Here is a 24,802-nt window from a genome sequence, read left to right as displayed (position 1 = left end):
AGTGGAACAAATGTACGTCTGATATATGTTCAACGTATCACACTATATATAACTGAGAAAAGACATTAAATAACACCTGAACTTGTCCTGAATTTTCATTAAGACACTTTAATTATGCAGACGTCCTATTAACCATATATCTTGTATATGTCAATGTATATCATTGTATGTCAAGTGTGTTCATGACATACACATGACATATATGNTAAAATGAACAAAGTCTAGTTAGGGTGTCTAAGTGAAAGATCGTGCCAAGTTTAGAGGGCCACCGATGGGTTAGCCCTCACACCATATATAAAAGAGAAAAGACATTAAATAACACCTGAACTTGTCCTGAATTTTCATTAAGACACTTTAATTATGCAGACGTCCTATTAACCATATATCTTGTATATGTCAATGTATATCATTGTATGTCAAGTGTGTTCATGACATACACATGACATATATGATAACTCCATAATGTCCCAATCCAGAGTAACAACCATAAAATCATCACGTTTGCCATTCTCCATAAATCATATATGTAATAGTTTACAGTAAAGATTTACAAGAGAAAAATTGGAGTCGCTATCGGTTAGGCAAAATAACTTATTTATTCCAGACATGTAAATCAAGTTAGAAATAGTACATTAAACACAAAAAAAAAATCGCAATGTCTCAAGAAAGATTAATGGCACTCCCGCATAGTTTTTCTAGTTCGTCTTCCAAAACCTTTTGCAGGTTTGCCTTGGTTCGTCTATAGATCCAACCATGAGAGCTCTGATCCCAGTCAAACCTTGATGGACCGCTGCAACAAAAATGTTTCGTGAACACAATGGAGATCGGATGGGTGTGTGTCTGAATATCGAAACTTAACACAAACCAGAAAGAGCAAATGATTCTAGTATGATATACCAACTTCATCAGTAAAAGCTTCAAGAAAAATTAAATATGGCATTGAAGTGATACTGCTATAAATATAGGGAAACCAGAGAAACAGGTGAATCTTTTGAATCCACTGGCGAGTGAACATGCTCTTTCGGGGATAAAATAATAATTCACACAGTATGTTTAAATATTCTTCCGGGTACTTTTAATTTAACTATCTACATCTGGATATTATTTTCATAATGGAAAGCATATTACGGCCATATTGTTACAATTATGTATAGAGTAGAGTACAGGGAAGCCCCTCAATGATATACACACTCTTTGAACTCAATGAGCCTATAACAATTGTTTGGTGGTCTAAATGTGTAAATATTTGACTCCTCATAGTTGTTTCTTAAATATTGACTTTGAATCACAGATTCTTTTTTCCTAAGCATGTTAGTCTTGTATATACACTAAAGGAAGTACAAGAAATGTTTCCAAGTTGACGAAAAGAGAGAACAATGAAATTATAGCTGGAGGTGGCACAGGGTACGTATTTGCAGAGTGCATTGTGTTAGAAGGTTGATTTTTGATATGGTCCACACAAAGTTTATATGAAAATAAAAAGATAAACCAAGACATATCAGAAATGCAATTACAAAGTGAGAGAAAGAGGCATTAGTACCTCACTGGTGAAGACATCCAAATCTGCCTATTTGGAGTCTGTTTGTTTATCACGTAGGTTCCCAGGCTCCCAAGCTTCAGTGTTAAAACCTCATTCTGAGAACAAAATCTAGAATATCAAGACAAATGCAGGACATTGAAAGAAATATATTTTAATGCTATTTTATCCTTCTCACCCCATAATCCACATCGAAACCATCAATGTCAACTGAGTCCCCATATTCCTGTCATGTAGAAAAAGATGCAACTGTTAAAAAAATCAAAAAATGCAGACTGCTAATCATATGTACAACACAACCCAACTCAATTTTAACTTAGCAGATTGACAAACAATTTTAACAAGAGAAGGAAGTGCGCTGCATGGGGTTAAAATCTCTTCATGGATCTGAATGCATGATGCATAACCAATCTTTGGGGTAACATGTTCTTCAACTACTCGACAAAAAGTAGAGCAATTTCAAGCAGCCACTTGGGAAATTCAATCCAAATGACATACATAAGAGATTGCACGTGGATGTTTCAGAATGCTAGTTGACGGACTAATTAACTGCCATCATTCGCAATTGGCCATGGAAATGTATTTGGAGAAACAAGGCCCCATTGAAAGTAAAGTGTTTCACATGGTTGGTGGCTCACGAACAGTGCCTACCTCAGGATAACCTTCGGAAAAGAGGAAGGATTATTTGTAGCAGATGTGCACTGTGTGAGAGGCACAATGAGGATGCCAATCATCTTTTTATTCATTGTGCATTCACTAGACAGATCTGGGATTTTGTTCTGAACAACATCAGGGTTAACTGGAAAATGCCAAGGACGACAAGAGAACTGCTCCAGTGTTGGTACTCAAGAAGATTTGGTAAGACAAAGATGATAAACATGAAAAATCTCCCTTCGGCAGCATGGTGGACCCTTTGGAAGGAAATGAATGCAAGCATTTTTGAAAGCAACTCAGAATATGTAGTTAGTACTAAGTACAGATGTTTATCCCAAAATGAAATGGAGCGACCCCTTGTAAATTCCCCATGCACCTTCTGGTTGCTGGACTTTTAATACAATACCTTTTTAACGATAGAAAAAGTCCAAGTAATTTTTCTAAGTATCAATAAATTCTTGAGGGTGAGTAGCGCAAGGCTCATGGCTCGATGGATAATAGGCCCACCCCTCTAACCTTCTCCACTTAAATACCCAAGCTTTTGTTTAAGAGAAGTTCCTGATACTAACTAAACTTTTGAAAACAAAAACGAAGATCCAATACAAACAAACACAAATTTTAGACTGACTAATAAACATCAGCAACCACCTTGAGTATCACAGTGCAACCGCTAAGGCCTAAGATATAGGAACATATACGAGAAAGTCCAACTAAACTTGATACAAATAAAGTTAAACTTAAGTATATTGAATACATCAGTATACCTCCAACTTATCTAGCAAGTCATGGATGGTGGCATTTGCCAGTCTGTGATACTCATCTTCCTGCAGCAGAGACCTGTAAATTTACAAATTTAGTATGACGATACAGACACATTTTCCTCAAAAAAATTCCAACTATGGAAGGTCGTTCTAAGAATTACAAACAGAAAACAACCTCCATTGTAGATATTACAGAGAGAGCAACACACACACAGAGGAGAGAGCGAGAGAGAGAAAGAGAGAGAGAGAGGGGGGGAGGGGGACTAAGACAACGTTAGTTTCTATGCGAGAATCAACGGTACTGTACATAAGACACAAAAATCTAAGTATCAAGCATTGACTATTATGTAGCAAGATGGGAGCTTTAGCAATAAATTACAAATCCATGGGACAATAGCGCAAATGTTTTATGCTGCTCTTCCTTTAACACGTAGAGAAAAGGTGTACCATTTCAATCTTCCCAAATTTACTTTTCTTTTGTCAAGCTTATCTTTACTTGTCTAGAAATGCAGTATTAGCTTTTCAGACAATATAGTTTCCCCCATATAAGATCTATAGGAGCCAGGCAAAACAGTTTCAGACTTATGTGCAGTTATTTGAANACTACATAATATGAAATGGAGCGACCCCTTGTAAATTCCCCACGCACCTTCTGGTTGCTGGACTTTTAATACAATACCTTTTTAACGATAAAAAATGTCCAAGTAATTTTTCTAAGTATCAATAAATTCCTGAGGGTGAGTAGCGCAAGGCTCGCGGCTCAATGGATAATAGGCCCACCCCTCTAACCTTCTCCACTTAAATACGCAAGCTTTTGTTTAAGAGAAGTTCCTGATACTAAATAAACTTTTGAAAACAAAAAAGAAGATCCAATACAAACAAACACAAATTTTAGACCGACTAATAAACATCAGCAACCACCTTGAGTATCACAGTGCAACCGCTAAGGCCTAAGATATAGGAACATATACGAGAAAGTCCAACTAAACTTGATACAAATAAAGTTAAACTTAAGTATATTGAATACATCAGTATACCTCCAACTTATCTAGCAAGTCATGGATGGTGGCATTTGCCAGTCTGTGATACTCATCTTCCTGCAGCAGAGACCTGTAAATTTACAAATTTAGTATGACGATACGACACATTTTCCTCAAAAAAATTCCAACTATGGAAGGACGTTCTAAGAATTACAAACAGAAAACAACCTCCATTGTAGATTTTACAGAGAGAGCAACACACACACAGAGGAGAGAGCGAGAGAGAGAGAGAGAGGGGGGGGGAGGGGGACTAAGACAACATTAGTTTCTATGCGAGAATCAACGGTACTGTACATAAGACACAAAAATCTAAGTATCAAGCATTGACTATTATGCAGCAAGATGGGAGCTTTAGCAATAAATTACAAATCCATGGGACAATAGCGCAAATGTTTTATGCTGCTCTTCCTTTAACACGTAGAGAAAAGGTGTACCATTTCAATCTTCCCAAATTTACTTTTCTTTTGTCAAGCTTATCTTTACTTGTCTAGAAATGCAGTATTAGCTTTTCAGACAATATAGTTTCCCCCATATAAGATCTATAGGAGCCAGGCAAAACAGTTTCAGACTTATGTGCAGTTATTTGAAGCTTCTAATGACTTCTTCTACTTTTCATCATATTTTTGTTTTACATCCACCTTAGCTTACTTTTACCTCACATTACATCAACCATGCAACACACCCTCAGTCAAAACAAACCAAAATAGCTATTCCTTTATCACGGGCAAGTGTAAATCAAACACTAAACTTCATCTATTACTCTAGTGCTGGACCACGGCTTCAAAAATCAGTATATTGACCTGCAGAATTCTTCTAGACTAATTGTATTACCTACATTCTATCCTCACTTACATTGGAAGTCTAACACATTGGAAAATCAAAGATTCTCAGAGATACAGTACAAAATGAGGACATTAAGCTGCTTAATCAAACTAAAAAATTTCATCTTTCAACATTTATGTGTTTACACCCTTTACAGTGATGCTTAACAATTACACAAAGGAGGCGGACAGTGGAAATTAGAAGGACACATGTTTGGTATGATGTGAAATTTTTCCTCAATGAATTTATTTTCCACGAAAATACTAAAAGTAATTATGCCACTTACCACAGAAATCATTTTCATTTACAAAGCTCCTTACTCTTATTCAATCTCACTTACTTCAAACAATGGTAAGACATGGAGGTTGAAGATTAGGATAGGAAGATAGTAGGTAGCTAAGTGTTGTCACATTTTTGTGTGGGAGAGGCAGGAGTCTAGCCCCCTTCTCCTCTTCTCCTTTTTTGAAATATTCTGTAGTTATCGCATAATTTCTTATTCTTCAATGTACTACTATATGTTGTTGTATTAGCTTTGTATCTTGCCACTTGATTGTCTTATTCCCTTACAAACCTACATTGGGTACATTTCTATTGAGTCAAGGGTATACCAGAAACAGTCTCTATACCTACTCTACTTCACAAAGGTAGGGGATAAGTCTGCCTACATCCTGCACTCCCCAGACCTCACTTATGGGATTACAATGAGTTTGTTCTTGTTGTTTAGACATTGGTTATTGACCTTTACTACCCAAAATATCACCAAAAACTTTACCCTCACACTCTATCCTACACCTTGCACACTTGCCATATATGATGCACCTCTCCAGCAAAACACCGGACAGACCAGATGCACCTGTCCCTATTTCTACTTCTAACAATCCTCTAACCGTACACTCAATACTACTCTCCAATCTAATATTCAGGTCTACTAACATCCTAAGGCATGCCCTATTTCGCAACAGAAAAACAACTAAGATCGAACTAGTTTGAAGCAAATTGAAAATTAAGAAATTCTAGGTACAGGATTCTCAAATCTCTGTTCTCCAATTTTTCAAGCAAATTCTATAATCACTACAAATAAAAGCAAGTAATCGGAACTAAAATTTGTTAACCTACCGGTAATCAATAGCAGCAGGACCTTCAGAAGCATCTTGGAGAGGTGACGAGCGGGAACAATAGCTTCTAGAAATTTTTGAGAGTAACGATTTGGATATAGTACCCGAAGGTTCTAGAAGATATTTATGCGTAGAAGTAGAAAGAAATGATCTTTGTATTAATGAAGAGGAATTAGGTTTGAGAGCTCTGCATAGCGATTTCCGAAGCAGAAGCAATTTCCGTGAACAAGAAGACGCCATTTTTGCTCTTTAGACCAGTTTCCAGTTCCTTCGCCATTCTAGTTACTTTACACAAGCTGCCAACAGGCCCAAACTTATTCTTTTAGGTTTAAGCCCATCATTTTATATACTTTTTTGGGCCTTACACACTTTGTTTCGATGATCGTTAGATATTGTTTCTCAATGTAGCATATTGTTGTTGTATTATATTATATTGTACTTTTTAAATAAATATAATGTTTGGATGTATTGCATCGTTTTTCTTTGTTATATAATTTCACACATTCATAAATTGAACAATAAACCTACAAGAAATTATAGAATACGGGGTGAAGCTACTATGAAAAGGTGAAAACAAGAAATAGGTTTTTTCGTCATTACCTAACGATAGATTTAAATGATGTAACATAATAAAATTTAAGTAACAATCAAAACAAACATCGTATTTAAACTAATAATACAATACAACATATAATAACCATCCAAACAAGGTGTCAATGTTCGTCAGGAAAATTATTACTTATTTACTAATAATATAATAGTATATAATATTTTATTATTTACCAACTTTCCCAAAAAAATTATCCCCTTTATTAGCTTAATCAAATAGTATATATATATTTGACATTTGTTTAACCCAAAAAGAAAAATGTAGATATAGGTTCATGATCATTTTATCCTTACTTATGTCTTTAGAGATAAAAAAAAATACATTTAACATTTTCATTATTTATGTGTTATTACCTTATAATTGAAATATTTATAGACTTTAATAACAATTACTATAAAAAAATAAAATGTTTTTTTTTAATCTTGAACACGACAGATAATTTAAGAGAGAAAATAGGGAGTAAGAATTGGTTTCCAAACTAAATCTCATTTTTCATCGGTCAAAGCAACCCCAACAACATAACTGAAAACTCGCAAAAATAGTTTCTTTAATAAAAAAAGAGCAAATATAATATATGGTAGGTAACAAACTAGATAATTAATTAGTTGATGAAATGAATTTCAAAAGGCCAATTGAAAGAAGCAGTATGCTGTTATTTTTTACATGGAAATGAAAAATGAAAAAGGAGTTACAATTAGTTACTTAGTTGAAAGTTCATCAACCATAGATAGAACTAATCCCTTCAAGAGAAGAATTCATTCAAATCCAATTATATTAGTGACAAGAAGGAAATTTGGTTGTAATCGTCGAGCACAACTTTTAGCCATTGCTCATGAGTTAAGGCATCATCAACAACTATCTCACAAGTCATCATCGAAACAAAAATACAAGGTAATCATATATAGTGAAATGTTCTTTTTTATTTTATAACAAAGAAATTCTACGTCCAATGCATAATGGATATGTACATCTACGTTCTCTACTTAAATATTTCAAACTTTTGATCATGGTTGGATTTAGAGGTGGATCGAGAAAAAAATTGCTCAAGAGTTCAAACTGTAAAGAATTAAACACATAAATAAATCACGGGATCCAATATATAGTGTGTATATATATATTGTATATATATACATATAACAATAACAATTTATTCAGTATAATCTCAGAAGTAGGTCAGAGAAGCATAAGATATCTACACACTTTATCTCTATCTTTGTGAGGCAAAAAAGTTATTTCCGATAAACCTTCAGCTCATATAGTATATATACATAAGAAAGAAAGAAAAGACAAAAAAGTCTTCTTGGTCAAGCTCGTGGCACCGAGCTTGCCTAGTGCGGGTTACCTCTCCTGTGTGGTTTGCAATTTGTTGCGGAGTGAAGTTTTACCTTGTGCGCACTCAAAGAATAGTGGCTACGGATTTCCTTAATTATAAAAAATAAAATAAAAACAAAAACTCTGCACATGTAATTTTCCAGTGAAAGGTCAATATTACTTTAGAATTTGAACTATTCCTTTTATATTGTTAATACATATTCATAATCATGTGTTGTGCTCTTATCACTTAATTAAAAGCACTAGGATCAAGTGAAATGCTTTATTTATTTTGGTTGGTAAATATTGTGTATTACTCTTGTTAATATGAGTTATTAAAATTTTGTACAGAAATGGAGATGGACAAAAAGGATTAGATTGTCATTTTCCCGTTTGTTTCATAAAAATGATAAGCAATGGAGGTATGAGAACATTGGAACACCCTGCAAAGGAGCAAAAAAGAGAACAACTAATTTTTGTGTAAGTCTTGCTATTATTATTTTCTATAGTAATAAAAATTATGTATATTTTGAAAGGGGAAAAAATCATACCATCGGTCGGTGCAAAGAATTTAAAGTCCGACTAATTTGTGTTCTTTTTGTTGTGTTATGCAGAATAAATTGAAGGGCTTCTTCAAGGACATCTTAGGTGCCTGGCAATTTTGTAAGCAATCGTAAATTTTAGAAGTGGCAAATTAGTTCATGTTTTTGACACGTTCAAATTTTATTCAATTCGCCTATTTTACATCACCAATCGTGATGATCTAGTATTCTTCCGTTTAATTGAATTTTTGAAAGTTTCTAATTGAAGTAAATTTGATTTTCCTGTGCAAGATATTTCAAATTCATTTTCAGCTATACACATAGTTTTTGACTTTTGTTGCTCGCACTCTTTAAAAGTTTCAACGGATGTACATTGAGTAATCCAAAAGTAATTATTTTTTGAGAATCCGAAACCAGAAGATCACAGTTAAATGTTTGTGAACTATGGTCCACAAAATATGGTTAGTTTGGTTATCAGATTTGAGAAATGCTCGTAAATGAAGTAGTAGATATGCTTTTGCTTACTGTTAAACAACTACTTTCATCATCAACAATCAATTTTAAAAGAGTTAATTACTCCAAACACTTCTATATTACTATGAAAATCCAAAAATTAGGAAATCATCAATCAGATAACAGTATTTCTTTTTTTAATATAGCACCATGCGATAAAATATTTTTAATGTGCATGCGTGCTTAAAAGAACATCAATTTGAAACCTCTCTGGAAAAAAAATATTCTTACATAGATAATTATAAACCGAATAAAAAGAGTCTAAAGGTAAAAATGCCTTTTCCTTGCTCCTTTTCATTGCCGAGATACTGATGTTCTGTTTTTGAATTGAAATATATGTACGGAAGCATAGGCGGACCCACTCTCTAGGTGGTGCACGTGCACCCGTTAACTTTGAAAAAGATCATGTATATATATATATATATATATATTTTGAGACACTGACAGAAATTAGGATATAATTAACAATGCATATATGAAAAGTATAGGAGTGTCATTGTGATGCTAGTAGGGGTGTACATGATCAGGTTGGTTCGGGTTTTTCAAATATCAAACCAAACCATTTGTGTAAAAATTTTAAATTTATAAACCATACCAAACTAATAAAATTCGGATTTTTTTGGGTTTTTCAACTTCGGGTTGGTTCGGGTTTTTCAAATACCAAACCAAACCATTGTGTCGAATTTTTAAATTTATAAATCAAACCAAACTAATAAACCTCGAACTTTTTCAGATTTTTTTATTTTTTCGGTAAAGTTTGCATACAAACATATAATTAACTTGTGCTCCAAATATTTTTTTAGTCCAACCAAAATACAATTATCTAAGGTGTTTCTTAAACAAATAACACAAAATATGAGATAAGTACTGATGATACAAAAATATGTAATAAAAAATAATAATGAAATCATCATATAAATAAATATTGCAAAGTCATAATGAAAATGATCATAATTTAAAAGTATTAAATCATGCTAAAATAAGTTTAATAAGTATTAGTTACATTACTAAATATTTAAGGAAAATTAAAATTAGATTATGTATTTTAATTGTCTAAACTAATGTAAAACTAAAGAACAAATATTCAATATTATTGTCAGTCTTAGTGTTGCATTGATTTTCTTTTTGCATTAGTATTAATTTGATTTTAATTTAAGTTTTATTATAATTATCAACATCTATGAACTATAATATTTATTGGACCATTTCGAATTCTAAGTTTTAAACTTGAAATAATATATTAAAAGATAAAAACTATGAAATGGTATAAGAAATATTTTAAAATTATATCAAAGTAAATATCTTTATGTGTAAAATAAAATTTTAAAATTACTATATAATGTCAGGTTGGTTTGGTCTCGGGTTGTTTTTTTTTAGTTAAAATCAAACCAACCCAAATATAGTCGAGTTTTTTTTTTCCAATACCAAACCAAGTCAAACCAAACCACTAGTCGGGTTTTTTTCGATTTGACTCGGTTTACGATTTGGTTCGATTTTCGATTCGGTTTTGTACACCCCTAGATCTAGATGCTAGTACAAGCTAGAGGATCCACCTGCAAGACCTGGGTTCGAATCCAGCTAGAGTGTTTATTTCATTATTTTTATTTTAAGTTTATCTTAGAGCTCACATTTGAGCTAAGGTAATATTGGTGCACCCAAAGTCTTCAAATTCTGGGTTCACATATCACTTACGTTATGCGGTGCTTTTATTTGGAATTTTGGATGATATGTATTTTTGTATACCAGGGCAGTAACTTTTTTTCGATTTGGTATAACTCAACTATTATCACAGTCCATCAGTTAATCATCGACCTATTTTTCAGTTCATTCCTCTCTTTCATTTTCAATTTGTATGTATATATAATTGAATTCCATGTTCTATAACACATAACCTCCTTTTTTTGCAGTAACCATAAAAGAAAAGTAAATTCATCGGTATGAGACTATAAGATTTGTTTTCATATAAATCATAGTTTTACCCCATGAATCCTAGAGCAAATAGCAACTATAGTACGTATATATATCATCTATATAGTTAAAAAGAAAGGATAAACGGTGCAATAAGGTATTTGCATCTAATTCATTTGTATGTGTATATCGTATCAATTGACCATCAAAAGCAACTACATTCCGATATTGTTATAGGTGTGTTCGTATGAAGGAAAACATTTTCTTGAAATATATACTCTTATTTATTGATATTTGGTAACTATGCAAAACATTATTTGTCCTAAAATATTTATATACAGATAAAAGAACACTAAGGACAAGGGTGTGGTAGGCAGTGAGGTCGTCATGGGTGGCGGGAGGAAGACAAAGCTTAGAATATAAAGTAAATTTATAGTGAGCGTCTTTTTTCTCAAACCGATGACTCACATGTTCAGTAATGCTAACTATTATAAAAGAATGCCACCCCTCAAGACTATCAGTAGCTTCTATTGTTGAATCTCGTACAAGTTAAGTTGCATTGACTGCAAGCGAAACATGAACACTTCAAGTATACATTGATCATGCCTTCTCACTTTGTGTATATTGTCATATATATTATAGAAGAAGTAGTGTGGTGATTGACCTCAATACTAATGGTGATCTCAAAGTTAAACAAATGAATGAAGCCATGATCGTATTGGAATATATGCACAAAGCAGTCAATAGCAATTGATTCCCATCTATCAATAGATCGCAAGTTACTTTCAAACTCAAACCACTTGAAATTGAATTGCTGCTTTGTTTTTTCTTGTCATTGATAGAGTGGTATTCTCCACGTTAACCCTTGTGAAAAAGGGACAATCCTATCAAACATAAGAAGAAGAATCACGTAGGCATTGCAAGCCAGTAAAAAACACAAGGACCGATACTCTCAAATAAGCTTATTACACGAATCATCCAACGCGCAAACCAAAGGCAATACAAGAAGTACTAGTTCATAGTTAATAAAATTAACCCCATGCACAAATGTTGCAACCTTCTTTTCCTCAAGGATATGAATATATCCAATGAGAGAAAAAATCTTTAATATTACCTGATTTATGAAACTATTGCCTAGTTCATGAAATTAAAGTACCTAGGAGTAAGGAGGAGAGTTGAATTTACTTTACTATGCAATCAGGTTCCTATTTACAGGCAACTACAGGAACTCCAAATTGCTGTAAGCAGTGCCATCAATCCTCGCAGTAACCAGGGTTAGGATCTGCAACATGGATGTCTCACATATTTTTCTGGGTTAGGACGAAGAAAATCAGTCAAACAAACATGTCTCAGCATCCCAACCACTTGAAAACCTTTTTTCCTGATAAATCACCGAATTCTGCTACTTGCTCGATGTCGTTGCCGCCTCCTTGATCTTCCCAATAAGAGCCTACTGTGAAGTCGAGAGATTCTGTTGAAAACATTAGATGCAGCCTCAGTGCCAGAATGATGGACAAAAAAATCATCCTGATCAAATGAATGATAGCGATCATCGAAAAGATCATCTGAGTGGACATTATTATTCCACAGATCACTAAGAGGGTCTGACCTAAAAAGAGTCTCATCGAGATGGTTATCCAATCCAAAATTCCTGTGGAGCCCTCCGAAATTACCATCTATTACATAATCTCCCATTACAATTGCCCCAGGCATGGCAGACCTGATTGTGCTAAACACATCGTTCAACTCTCTCTCGTGCTCAAGCTTCTTCCATTTCTCTGCAAGTGAAGGGTCTACTTCTAGGGGGCGTGCTGAAGGATGCTCCCGCCTTACATGTTTCCTTAGCTTTTTGTACGTTCCAACAAACGAGCAATTTTCATGCATGCATGTTCTCTTCTTTGCATTTAGATGCTTGCGTGCAGGTTCCACAACCGTCCAACCCTTCACCTGCCCACGACAGAGTGGGCATACAAGTACAGTTACCCCAGCTAAACAGCCTGCTCCTGACGAGCAATAAGGATCATCAGTTGACAGCAACCCTGGTTCAGAGCCCTCAATTGAAGTGACTTTAGTATACGCTTTCTTGTACTGCTCAAGACAATTTGAGAAACGGCAGCTAGTCGCACACATATAAGGACGACATCCCTTGTCATAAGATGAGCACAGCAGCAGCACTGCATTGTGAGGGTGCTCCATACAAACTGAGCAAGTTGCCCCTTCCCATTCTTTCTTCTCTGATGATTTTGGCCGTTTCTCCTTTTGGTGAAGCTTTTTGCACATTTTTGAGCGGCAAGACGGCAAATCATGGTGATGGAAATCAGCTATCCGTCGCACCTTGCTTGGTTTTGTCATTTCTGGTAAAGAAGACACAGTCCCCACCCGCAAAATAAAGGGAACAAAGAAACCAATGAGATAGGGTGGGGAAGGGGAAGAGGTTAGTAAACCAGATTTTTGCTAAACAAGCAAAGCTTAAACTATTAAAGCAATAACAGGAAAAAAGGAAAAGATATCATGCAAGGTTTCAAATGTTTCTCAAACTCTACATTTAGAATCAGATATGTTGCTAACACAGATGAATTTGCTGTCTTGATGGAAGAAAGCTAGAGGATAAAAGATGTCTTAAATCACCAAAACCTGTTTAGTGCACACAATGCTGATCCGCATAACATGAGAACTAAATTATTAACAATTTTAGGAAGTAGAGCAGGTAAATATACACCAGTTAAATGCACATGTAATGAAGCATCTCAACCACACAAAAAGAGTGCTCCATGAAAAGCCAACCCCCAGCACATGCTTTTCTTTTTGTTATTGATAAGCATGGTGTCCGGGCCAGTTTGCATGCAATACGCACTTAGAATAATTCCACGGGATACCGCCACCTCTAACCAGTAACAGATATAAGTTTACTTTGACCACAAGGCTAGAACCAATGGGAAGAATTCACCTCCAACACATACTGGTGCTTCAAAATAGATTCCAGTGGACCATAAAGTTTATGCCTTTTACAGGTGCATTCGTTTATTTGCCAACTATTCACGCTGACTTTTCGTTAAAAATCACAAAGGTACCAGAACTAAAAGTTAGAGCCTCTCTATTTATATCATCAATAAATTTAAAATAGCATACAACACTCAATCATAGGTAAAACATTTAAAGTGAAAAGAATGGGAACAATAACATAAATTCAAATTAACCAACTTCACAAAATGAAAAAGAAAAAAGATATGAAGAAAAGGAAGGAAAAGAATTGTAGTTAGCTAATTTAGATAACAAAATAGGCATCGTCTTCTTTATCAATTTTCAATGCCATGATTTTGGTTTAGGATTGAGAGAACAACTACAGGCTAACGTGACTGAAAAAGTTTATCTTTACTCCCTTCAACTCGATTTATGTGATGGTGCTTGACTGGGCACATAGTTTAAGAAGGAAAGAAAAGACATTGGAACTTGTCTGGTCTAAAATAAACCATAGATATTTAAGTGGCTATAAATCATCCCATTAAGGGTAAAATGGGTATTTTAAAATCAAATTGTTACTAAATATAGAAAGGCGACATTCTTTTTGGGATTAACTACAAAAGAAAATAGTGTCATGTAAAATTAAGCCGGAAAGAGAAAAGGATGGTGTTTGGGACAACTTGTGTACACCTCAATTATTCCGCCAAATACATGCTACCTTCGACAAGTATAGACACCGGATAACTCTGTCTAACAAAGCTTAGGAAGATGGAAATTAAACCCCGAGCTCCACTTATATTAATCACTAGGCCACACTATTAGTTGCTAGATTAAAAAAAAAAGTTTTTTAAAACAAAATTAGCAAGAGCTAAATAGGCATTGCCTCTCTATAAACTCCCCTGCCAATGACATGATTTTGAAATAGGATTGAGAGAATGTCAATAGGCTAACGTCACAGGGAGTTTAATTGCACAAAATTACTGACCAAAAAAGTTTTATTTATAAAGACAGTGTTTAGGCCAACTTGTGTACACCTCGATTATTCCAACAAATACCTACTACCTTCCACCAATAAAGTACCGGGAAACTCTATCTAATAGAACATAAGCTCTCTATTGAAAACTGAATCATGATCTCTAAGAGTTTCACCCACTTTATAAACCACTAGGTCAGACCCTTGAGTGCCTAGTAAAAGAGTCCCTTTTTAACACAAAATTGGAGAGAGAACAGTGTTGCCACCCTATCTTAATGAACATATGTCAATGCAAATTGTAAGCAAATTGAGCGTTTTAATATATAGTTTTAAAATCTTATATACCTTTTTATTATCAGGATATTTTATAGATATGAAATACGATTCGTTTACATTTGAACCACATCCTTTAACATAGGAGCAGGGTGATACCAAATCCCCCACCCCGCAAAAACATTTCAAATTTTCATCAAGCTGACGACAACAATTTTATAACCACACCCTCTTCCATCTGAGAGAGCTAAGTTTAAATTATGAACTCCCTTTGTCCCAATTTTGTGGCAGCCTGTGGATTTTGAGATTCAATTTTTTTAATTTTAACCGTGAATGCAAAAATTAAATCTTGATTTTTTATTGGAATAAAATTTACAAATTTGAAACTATGTAAAATGTATTATAAGTCACGGTAATTGACAATTTAAAATATTTGCAAGCCATTTGAAAAATATTTAGTTAAAAAAAAACTCGTTTGACTTTCAAACCCAAAATGTGCCACATAAATTGGGATGGAGGAAGTATAAAAGATGAGCAACATAATCAGCTAGATAGCCTAGGTTGTTTAACTTGTAAAAGAACATTAAAGATCAAAATCTCTCTCAATATCCCAACTTTGGCACTTTGCAACCCAAAAATATGAAAACAACAGTAATTGTGCCTGATCAAAACTCAAATATGAGCAGCAAGGTCATTCAAAACTAAGAGAATATTGATCCTCCAAATTGTGTTCAGGGATCTTCATCCTCTAACTATGTTTTTAACAATTTATACAAGATATCCACAACAAACTGAACAGAACAATAGAGCATAATAGCTCAATTGTAACAGTTAATAGCATCATCATCACTTCAAACAAGTACTTATGTCCCAAACTCGCCCTTTCGAGCAGGATTCTCATTTATCCTCTTTTCAATTAAAGAGAACTAATAAGATATTTTCAAACAGATTAACCATTGCAATACATAGAAAAACAAGCCAGAAGGTCCTATTTAAAAACATCCAAACAAGAGAAGTGACCAATTTTCCGATTCCAACTATTAAGTAACACTCTCAGGTAATGTTATCCATAACAAGCCTTTTTGCTAACTTCACATTACCTTGAGAGAGTTTTAGAATATGTTAGGTAAATAAATGCATAGTATAGAGATAAAAAAACAACACAACCTATAAACACTACCAAAACTTAATCAATATGCAATCTACTCAGAAACGAGAAATAAAAATCAATATGCTCCATTTAAACACTTACATAACCAAATCAATTAAAGCAGGAATCAACCAATCGAAATCCGGAAAACGGATACTTAGTAACAAAAACAGATCAGATCTTGAACAAATGTACCTGAATACCGTAACTAATCGATTCTAGGGTAGGTTTATCTGCACTTTTGTATATAGACCCGATTTGAAGAAGAAAATTTGTATGGAGGAGAGAGAAGGAAGGAGAGAGAAAGTGTGTATGCCCTACTCTCCTCGCTTCTCTAATCTTTCCGGAAGATTTGAGGGTTTGCGTCCAACAATTGCTTTCTCTCTCCAGTTTTCGCTGCCTTCTGCTGTGGGCTTACACTGTTATATATCTGTGCAATTTACAGTGACGGGTCGGGTTGCTTCCTGTTTTAGGGCAGAAAAATACATAAATGAGTTTTAAAATTTAATATTTTTAATCAGCATTAAATATTTATCGAATTTATAGTTTAGATTTGGCGAGAATATAAGAAAAAAAAGATTTCCACCTGAAATAAAGTTCTATCATATCCTAAGATATACAATCATAAAAAGAAATTATACCTTAAAAAACTATGCCTCCAAATGCCAATTTCTCCTAAATTTCTTTTCTTTCGTAAATATTGATGGAGATTAAAAATAATAACTTTTAATAAATTTGCTTAAAGGATCAAATTATTTGGTGCCTACTCAAGAAATATTTTAAACTTGTCATCAAGTATAAAGAATAACTTTTGTTATTTTCTCTAACTTAGGAATTCCCTTGGATGTAAATGCAACATCAACATAGTGGAGCCATATTTAACACATTGTGACGCCATTATTTCATCGTGAGTGACTTTTTCACTGAGGAACATGTACCTCTATTATATTAATCAATAAATTTGGAAACTATCGTAATTTAATTAAAGTATATTTACTAAAAGATGATTTTATATTATTGTCAATGTCATACTGTTAAAATGTCAGATTTTGAACCTGATAGCACTTACAATTCAGACCCAATATCACTATTAACTAGTTCAAATTTTAGTAGTTAATAATGCTTCCATAGTAATATTATTTGTAAAATAGTGTATACTTGAGAAACCTAAAATAAAAATGAATCATTTTCATTCTATCTAAATAATATATAGCACAACCAAACTATTGTTTTTTTTTATAAAAAAAAGTTACAATCTTTCAAAAAGCAACGCATCTTAAATTTGTTTAGACAATGAACTCAATATTCTTGAGCGCATTTCCCCAAATTATTAGATCTTCAACATGTTTATACCCTTCGTTGGCACATTAGTTTATCTCTCTCCCCGGATATGATTGATAAAGGAGCAGATACCGTATACCAATACAATTCTTTTTCAAATTTTCAAAGCTCGCGTATTATCTAATAAACTTACTTTTGTTACGTCCATTATCCCTGAAAAAGGAACAAATTCTCCAAAAAGTTTATAAAGTTTGAAGGCATTTGATGCTTCTGAACCAATTCAAAAAGATTCCCCCAAAGAAATCATTCTTGTACTGTAATACTTTTGGACGGCTTACTCGATTTTTAACTGGTAAAGTAATTTAAAACTAATTCATTTCTTAAAACCTGTTAGTATATTCTTTCTCCAAACATCTATACGACATACTATCCTATTAAACCCATACTAGTTGAAGTAATTTGTTATTTATCAAACAAATTGGAGCTTTTTTTTAAAAAAAATGTGAGTAATTTAGAGTGAACAATTTTTTGATGTTTTTCAAAAACCTGAATATTCCAAAATTTGAATTTTTCAAAATTTTATAGTCAAACGTGTTTTTCAGAGTTAAACACCCCCTTTATTCACATGATATTAGAACTAGACTCTTCTTTGTTCTTGGTTTATCTAAGGTTAATCTCCATATTATTGTTCATGCTCCAAATGTTCATAAATCTTTCTTTATATCAACCAGGCTTAAACTCACTTCTAACTTACCGAATCTCGATCCCCCATGTTATATGGTCACGCTCCAGATATCCAACTCTAGACATGCAGGATTGTTGTTGTTCCACAATAGTTGACATGTGTTCACTTCTATCAACTAGCTTTTGAGGTTGAGTCAAAGACAAAATACGCACTTTCCTCATGGAGGCAGAGTTTTTAATTTGATCAAGTACCTTTTTCTTTTCCTTTAAACGTGAATCAAAATCCCAGAGTTGATTTCTCTTTTCGTTATTCCATTTTATCAATTTGCAGAGAGGGAAATATAACAAGTTAGGCGTATGACTCGTCCCACATCGGTGTTGCAACATATTTGTCTGTTGTTTATTAAGTGAACAACTAAAATTTAAGGACACGACCTTACTTGAACAGGATCTGTTTTATAGGCTCGTACCACTGTATTCTTGATTTCCAACATATGGTTTATGAAGCCTCAAATTTTTTGTTTGTTCCTCTTTTTTTTCGAATACTAGCTTTCTATTTCAGCACTGTTTGCTTCCATTTTCAGCTACTCTTCGGTGATACTTTCTGACTGCAATTTAGAGTTCTTGGTCCCAAAAAGAAAAATAAAGTCTTCGTTGAGTAAGAAGGCTAGTAGCTAGAAAGCGACTTAAGAATGGTTCTTCAAGCTATTCAACTTACATAAACTCAAGGCTATGATCCAAGCGCATAAAGAGAGGGGAAGCTCACTGAACTTTAATGATTGATAAATAATATGATTGTATTGTAGTATTAGAAGACAATATAGTCATTGAGTTGTTTACTTACGTACATAGTATTAAAGCTGCTAGGAAGCTTATCGTTTGGTAGAGTGTATTAGTTATACATAGATTATTTTTAAGCATTGTTTGGTTTGATCCATTAAAAATAATAATTTACAAAGATACCCTTCACTAATATGGTGGAAAAGATATAAAAAAGATATTGAGGGGAAATTGAGTCTTTAATTGAGTTAATGCATGCATTAAAACCATTGCATTGCTAATACCTAGAAATCCATGGTATTAGCAATACACACCTTAATACACAATAGGGTGTATAACTAATGCATACATAGGTTGGAAAAGAGCATCAAACAAAGCACTAGTAATACACAAAGCTAATGCATGCATTATTTTTTTTAATACACTCTACAAAACGAAAGTATTATAGTTAATGTAATGGTATTTTCCACCTGAAAGGCTGACTTGAATTAATCCAAACTAGATGTCTGGCACGATCCAAGTGTTGAATGTATGTAAATTGAACAATAGTAATATACAGAAGTAACAATCTATGTATAGCTATCACTTGTGTTACTGCTGACAAAGAAGGGCAGCACCTACGAAACTTTATGATCAAATAAGCTTTGCTTTGCACTTGGCATATCACACCCTGTTACTGATGCAAACAATCTGTACACATGCCTAACTTGTAGATAAAATATAATAGGAGAATAAATTGCAGCTTTATTACCGAGTTCCTGATAGTCAAGGATCCATACAAAAACATGTGAGGAAAAAACTGCCAAAAAGTGGATCATGGCATATGAATCCTCAACATTTTACAGACAATACTGGGAAAAACAACCCTTCTTCAGAATGTATTAGAATAATAAAATACACACAGGAGTGAAGCACTAATACGCAACCCACACATCTTCATCCTTACAGCTTCGAAGCTGCATCCTTATCTAAAAACCAAACTAATTCTCCTTCGGGTGAAACCATCTGCACAGGCAGCAAATCAGAACTTTTATCATCACCTAGCGATTTATGCACTATATCTGCCTTCCCAGCACCTACTATAGCAAGTGCAATATTTGCAGATGAGTTTATTACAGGGAATGTAAATGTAATCCTGTTCGGTGGAGGTTTTGGAGAGTCTTTGATGAAGGTGACCCACTTCTCTTTCTCATGGACAAGAGGATGCCCGGGAAACAAGGAAGCTACATGTCCGTCTGGACCCATACCCAATAGCATTACATCAAATTTTGGAAATCCACTCTCTTTAGAGATGTCAAGAATCTTGCTCTTAACTAAGTGTCTTAGACAAGTCTCGTAATCATCTGCCGCAGCCTCTGCTGATAATGCATCATTTATGGCATACACATGACCAGCAGGAATAGGTATCTGCCAATGAGAAGTAAAGGTGAGGTTAGAAGATTGGTAGAAAGAATTAAAGATGTCAACTGAGAATAATGATGAAGTAAGAGTTATCATCATTCATAATAAGATCAAACAATGTAGGCAGTTCACATGTGAAGCAAGTACTATGAGCAATTTGAAATACAAAAAGATGCCCTTGGCAGCTATGCATCGCTAAACATCTTTTCTGATACAAATTGGATAATTTAGTTCACAACCATCTTTATTTAAATAGTATGTGCTTAAGAGCTAGTCAGACTGCCAAATAAGAATTAAGATGTCAAGGCAACCCAACTTGTTAGAGATACAAAGAGCCTTAACTGAAAGTAAGTAGGTCATTGAGGGTGCAATTCAAACCCACTTATTCATCCTTATATTAGAAGAAATTCAACAAAGTCAACATAACGTGTCCAACTGATCTTATCGGCAGCTCCACATGGTATGGAGTTGGGCAATCTTTGCTCTTTAAGTTTCCCAACATGCACAATTGACAATTGTGCTTAAGCTATAATTACTTTTCAGTTGATCCTCCCTCATCCCCACTAAACTCTTCTAGCTACAAAAATCTCCAAATCATTTCTCATTAAGTAATCTCTACCATTGTAAATGTTTGAAAAAAGGGACCTCAGTTGTTGTTTAAGGAGGGCATCAGGGGTTGACAGGTTCTATAAGAAGTAATTTTATATCAGAATTTTGTGAACCAATGTTTTCTAAAAAAAAAAATGAATTTGAAGCTGTTTATTCCAATACAGTGCAAAGATTTTCTTTTTAATTTGTGCTTTTACATGAATTACGTAACATCATCACATATCTTAAGAAAATGTAATCTAAAACTTATTTAACATACAGCTTCTCCACACAATTGGTTCCATGATAGATATGATCATGTATACCAATTGCCTGTCTTTGTCACATATGACCAAACCACTCCCCCCCCCNCCAAAAAAAAAAATATATATATATAGGTAGAGATTGTTTCTTCCGTCCATATAGGTAGAGATAGTTTATTATTTGATCTATTGAACAGAGAATGCACAAAATGTGTTAAAGATAAGAAATCTAATGTGAATTACATATTAACAGGGAACATCATATCATTTTAGTTCTCACTAATACATTAGCAGGCTTATCTTACTCAACTTCTTAGGACTGCAGAAAAAGATATGTTTATAGTATGCATGACTTGCATTCCTTGTTACCACTGGCCTAACGCCCTCACATAATTACTTTCTCAACTGATTTTCCCAAATATTTCATCTGGAGTTGATGAATGAGAATCTAAATAACTCTAGATGTATTTCTCCATCAATACTGTGCACTTTAATCTCTGTTCACATTTCCCCCCCTAAAACTTACTCCCTCCGTCCCTATTTAGTTGTCCAATTTAGAAATGGCACGCAAATTAAGGCAACAATGGTTAGCATAGTAAAGTTACAATTTTACCTTTATAGTACAATTTACAATTCCAAAATAAATTCACTCAAGATAACTAATCAATGCTAGGAAGTTCATAAATTTATTTACTTTATTTATGACAACTTTATTTAAATAAGGGTATAATAGAAAAAAATTTGTTGTCCNAGATATGTTTATAGTATGCATGACTTGCATTCCTTGTTACCGCTGGCCTAACGCCCTCACATAATTACTTTCTCAACTGATTTTCCCAAATATTTCATCTGGAGTTGATGAATGAGAATCTAAATAACTCTAGATGTATTCTCTATCAATACTGTGCACTTTAATCTCTGTTCACATTTCCCCCCCTAAAACTTATTTCTTAAGGAGATTGAGACCATCAGCATAGCTCGTAACTAGAAAAAAAGATAACTTTTTTTATAACCTGGTGTTGGGGAACCTCTACTAATACTTTGGGGTATCTGATTGAACAGATGAGAAGAAATCACTAGTGCAATAAACCTACTGCGTCCCACATTTTGACTGGGCAAACAAGCAAAAGATCTCAAAAGTTGGGGGAAAAATAACAAATAAACAGAGGAGAGGTGAAATATAATGGGTAGAAAGCTAATGAAGAAACTACAAAGTACACACTGTGGCAGCACTAAATAAAATCAATGTATTGTAGGAAGGGCTGCAAATATACCTTGGATAGAAAACCATCGTAAGCAAGCAAATAATTGCTGTCAGGATGATCCTTTGGAACCACTCTCTCATCCACCCAGAAAACGTGCCATTTGGACCAGTCTATTGAATCAATATATGGTGGCTCCATCAATTTCCTGCAACAAACATTAGCAACCCAAAAAATATCCCCAAAATGATACTTCCTAGTAGAAACGAAGAGAATTAATCAATCATTACCTGAGAGACTTGATAAGTGAACCACCGGAAACAACCACAGTAAAAGCATCTCTCTCCTTACAAAATTTCTCCGATAAATCCGCAGTGTACTTCGCTAGAGCCACAGCAAGTTCCTCCTCGGAATCGTACACTTTCACTTCCGCTTTACTTTTCCCGGTCACTTTTTCAGCCATTGATGATTTTGTTCTGAACTGAGATCTCGAGGAATTTGTACTCAACACTGAGTTTCTCCAATGCAGGTGGGAGCAGAAAAGTTGCTTTCCAGCAACGGACGAAGAGGTCAACGGAAGAGTTCGTCGGAGAGGAGAGAATCGGGTAGGTGAGATGCGCAAGTTAGCAGAGAGAGCGGGAGGAGAGGAAGCTAAGTTCAGTGCGCACTCTGCCATGTTAAATAAGAATGAAGAGACTTGTCCATCGGCCTTGCGTCCAACAATTGCTTTCTCTCTCCAGTTTTCGCAGCCTTCTGCTGTGGGCTTACACTGTTATATATCTGTGCAATATACAGTGATTTCATCTGACGGGTTGAGTTGCTTCCTGTTTTAGGGCAGAAAAATACATAGTAAATGAGTTTTAAAATTTACTCCTTTTTAATCAACATTGAACATTTATCGAATTTATATGTTAGATTTGACGAGAATAAAAGAAAAAAAAAAAAGGATTTCCACCTGAAATACTAAGAAAGTTCTGTTATATTCTAAAATATACAATCACAAAAAAAAATTATACTACACACTAATATAAGATTCAAAGATTAGTCGAAATTATATCTTAAAAAACTATACCAGACTTTAGAAATAAAACAAAAATAGTAACTATAAGAATTATACCTGCAAGGCTCCAAATGTGAGTTTCTCCTAATTTTCTTTTACTTCAAATCTAAGTATCTAACCCATGGGATTTGGTAAATATTGACAGTGATTAAAAATGGGATAGGGTGGGGGGAGGGGAAGAGGTTAGTAAACCAGATTTTTTCTAAACAAGCAAAGCTTAAACTATTAAAACAATAACTGGAAAGAAGGAAAAAGATATCATGCGAGGTTTCAAATGTTTCTCAAACTCTACAATTAAAACTTGTGCGCATTCAGATATGTTGTTGTTTAAATAGATAAATTTTCTGCCTTCGATGAAAGAAATCTAGAGGATAAAAATAACTTAAATCACCAAAACCTGTTTAGTGCACACAATGCTGATCCACATAACATGAGAACTAAATTATTAACAATTATAGGAAGTAGAGCAGGTAAATATACACCAGTTAAATGCACATGTAATGAATCATCTCAACCACACAAAAAAGAGTGCTCCATGAAAAGCCAACCTTCAACACATGCTTTTCTTTTCGTTATTGATAATCGTGGTGTCCGGGCTAGTTTGCACGCACTTAGACTAAGTCAATGGGGTACTATCACCTCTAACACATACTGGGTGCTTCAAAACAGATTCCACTGGACCATAAAGTTTATGTCTTTTATAGGTGCAATCGTTTATTTGCCAACAATTCACGCCGACTTTTCGTTGAAAATCACGAAGGTACTAAAACTAAATGTTAGAGCCTCTCTATTTATATCATCAATAAATTTAAAATAGCATACAACACTCAATCATAGGTAAAACATTTTAAGTGAAAAGAATGGGACCAAAAACATACTTCATAAAAAAATGGGAACAATAACATCAATTCAAGTTAACCAACTTTGCAAAAAGAAAAAGAAAATAGATATGAAAAAAGGAACGAAAAGAATTGTAGTTAGCTAATTTAGATAGCATAATAGGCATTGTCTTCTAAATAAATGGTCAATGACATGATTTTGGTATAGGATTGAGAGAACTGCAGGCTAACATGACTGAAAAAGTTCATCTTTACTCCCTCCAACTCGATTTATATGATGGTACTTGACTGGGCACATAATTTGAGAAGGAAAGAAAAGACTTTGGAACTTGTCAAGTCTAAAATAAACCATAGATATTTGAGTGGCTATAAATCCTCTCATTAAGGGTAAAATGAGCATTTTAAAGTTAAAATGTTACTCCCTCCGTCCACAATTATTTGGCAAGTATACTAAAAATAGATGTCCAAGATTAATTGTCAATTTAAACAATCAAGAAATAATTAGTCATTTTTTTCCAATTCTGCCCTTAATGA

At 34.0% G+C, this 24,802-nt stretch overlaps 3 protein-coding genes across 5 annotated transcripts in view; all 3 read right to left on the bottom strand.

The window, feature by feature from the left end:
* Window positions 1-512: 512 nt before the first annotated feature.
* LOC125876645 (frataxin, mitochondrial) lies at window positions 513-6,214 on the bottom strand. Of its 2 annotated transcripts, none has more exons than XM_049557867.1 (5): window positions 5,931-6,214; window positions 3,990-4,062; window positions 1,716-1,763; window positions 1,541-1,635; window positions 513-790 (listed from the first exon to the last, which is right to left on the bottom strand). In XM_049557867.1, the coding sequence occupies exons 1-5, from the start codon at window positions 6,167-6,169 to the stop codon at window positions 661-663; spliced, it is 585 nt and encodes a 194-aa protein (XP_049413824.1). In that variant the 5' UTR covers window positions 6,170-6,214; the 3' UTR covers window positions 513-660. The 2 variants fall into 2 exon arrangements, with proteins under 2 accessions (XP_049413824.1, XP_049413825.1); XM_049557868.1 differs by lacking the exon at window positions 3,990-4,062 and adding an exon at window positions 2,956-3,028 and having other exon boundaries at window positions 534-790.
* A 5,514-nt stretch (window positions 6,215-11,728) lies between these two features.
* Window positions 11,729-24,802, bottom strand: part of LOC125876643 (uncharacterized) — a 13,902-nt gene continuing 828 nt past the window's right edge. The window contains exons 1-2 of one of the 2 annotated variants that reach the window (XM_049557864.1): window positions 16,366-16,585; window positions 11,729-13,167 (exon numbers count right to left, since the gene is read on the bottom strand). In XM_049557864.1, coding sequence (XP_049413821.1) covers window positions 12,203-13,165 — 963 coding nt within the window. In that variant the 5' untranslated portion in view covers window positions 13,166-13,167; window positions 16,366-16,585 and the 3' untranslated portion in view covers window positions 11,729-12,202. Of the gene's footprint in view, window positions 13,168-16,365; window positions 16,586-24,802 lie in introns of those variants that run through there. The other variant, XM_049557865.1, reaches the window with a different exon arrangement.
* On the bottom strand, window positions 19,640-23,133 carry LOC125876642 (probable 6-phosphogluconolactonase 4, chloroplastic). The gene is made up of 3 exons (XM_049557863.1): window positions 22,660-23,133; window positions 22,442-22,577; window positions 19,640-20,322 (listed from the first exon to the last, which is right to left on the bottom strand). Exons 1-3 carry the CDS (start codon window positions 23,043-23,045, stop codon window positions 19,858-19,860), a joined length of 987 nt encoding a protein of 328 aa, XP_049413820.1. The 5' UTR covers window positions 23,046-23,133; the 3' UTR covers window positions 19,640-19,857.

This window comes from Solanum stenotomum, chromosome 9, assembly GCF_019186545.1.
Source record: "Solanum stenotomum isolate F172 chromosome 9, ASM1918654v1, whole genome shotgun sequence".
Classification (NCBI taxonomy): domain Eukaryota; kingdom Viridiplantae; phylum Streptophyta; class Magnoliopsida; order Solanales; family Solanaceae; genus Solanum; species Solanum stenotomum.
The sequence above is the reverse complement of the archived record's forward strand: the minus strand, read 5'-3'. Positions and strand labels throughout refer to the sequence as shown.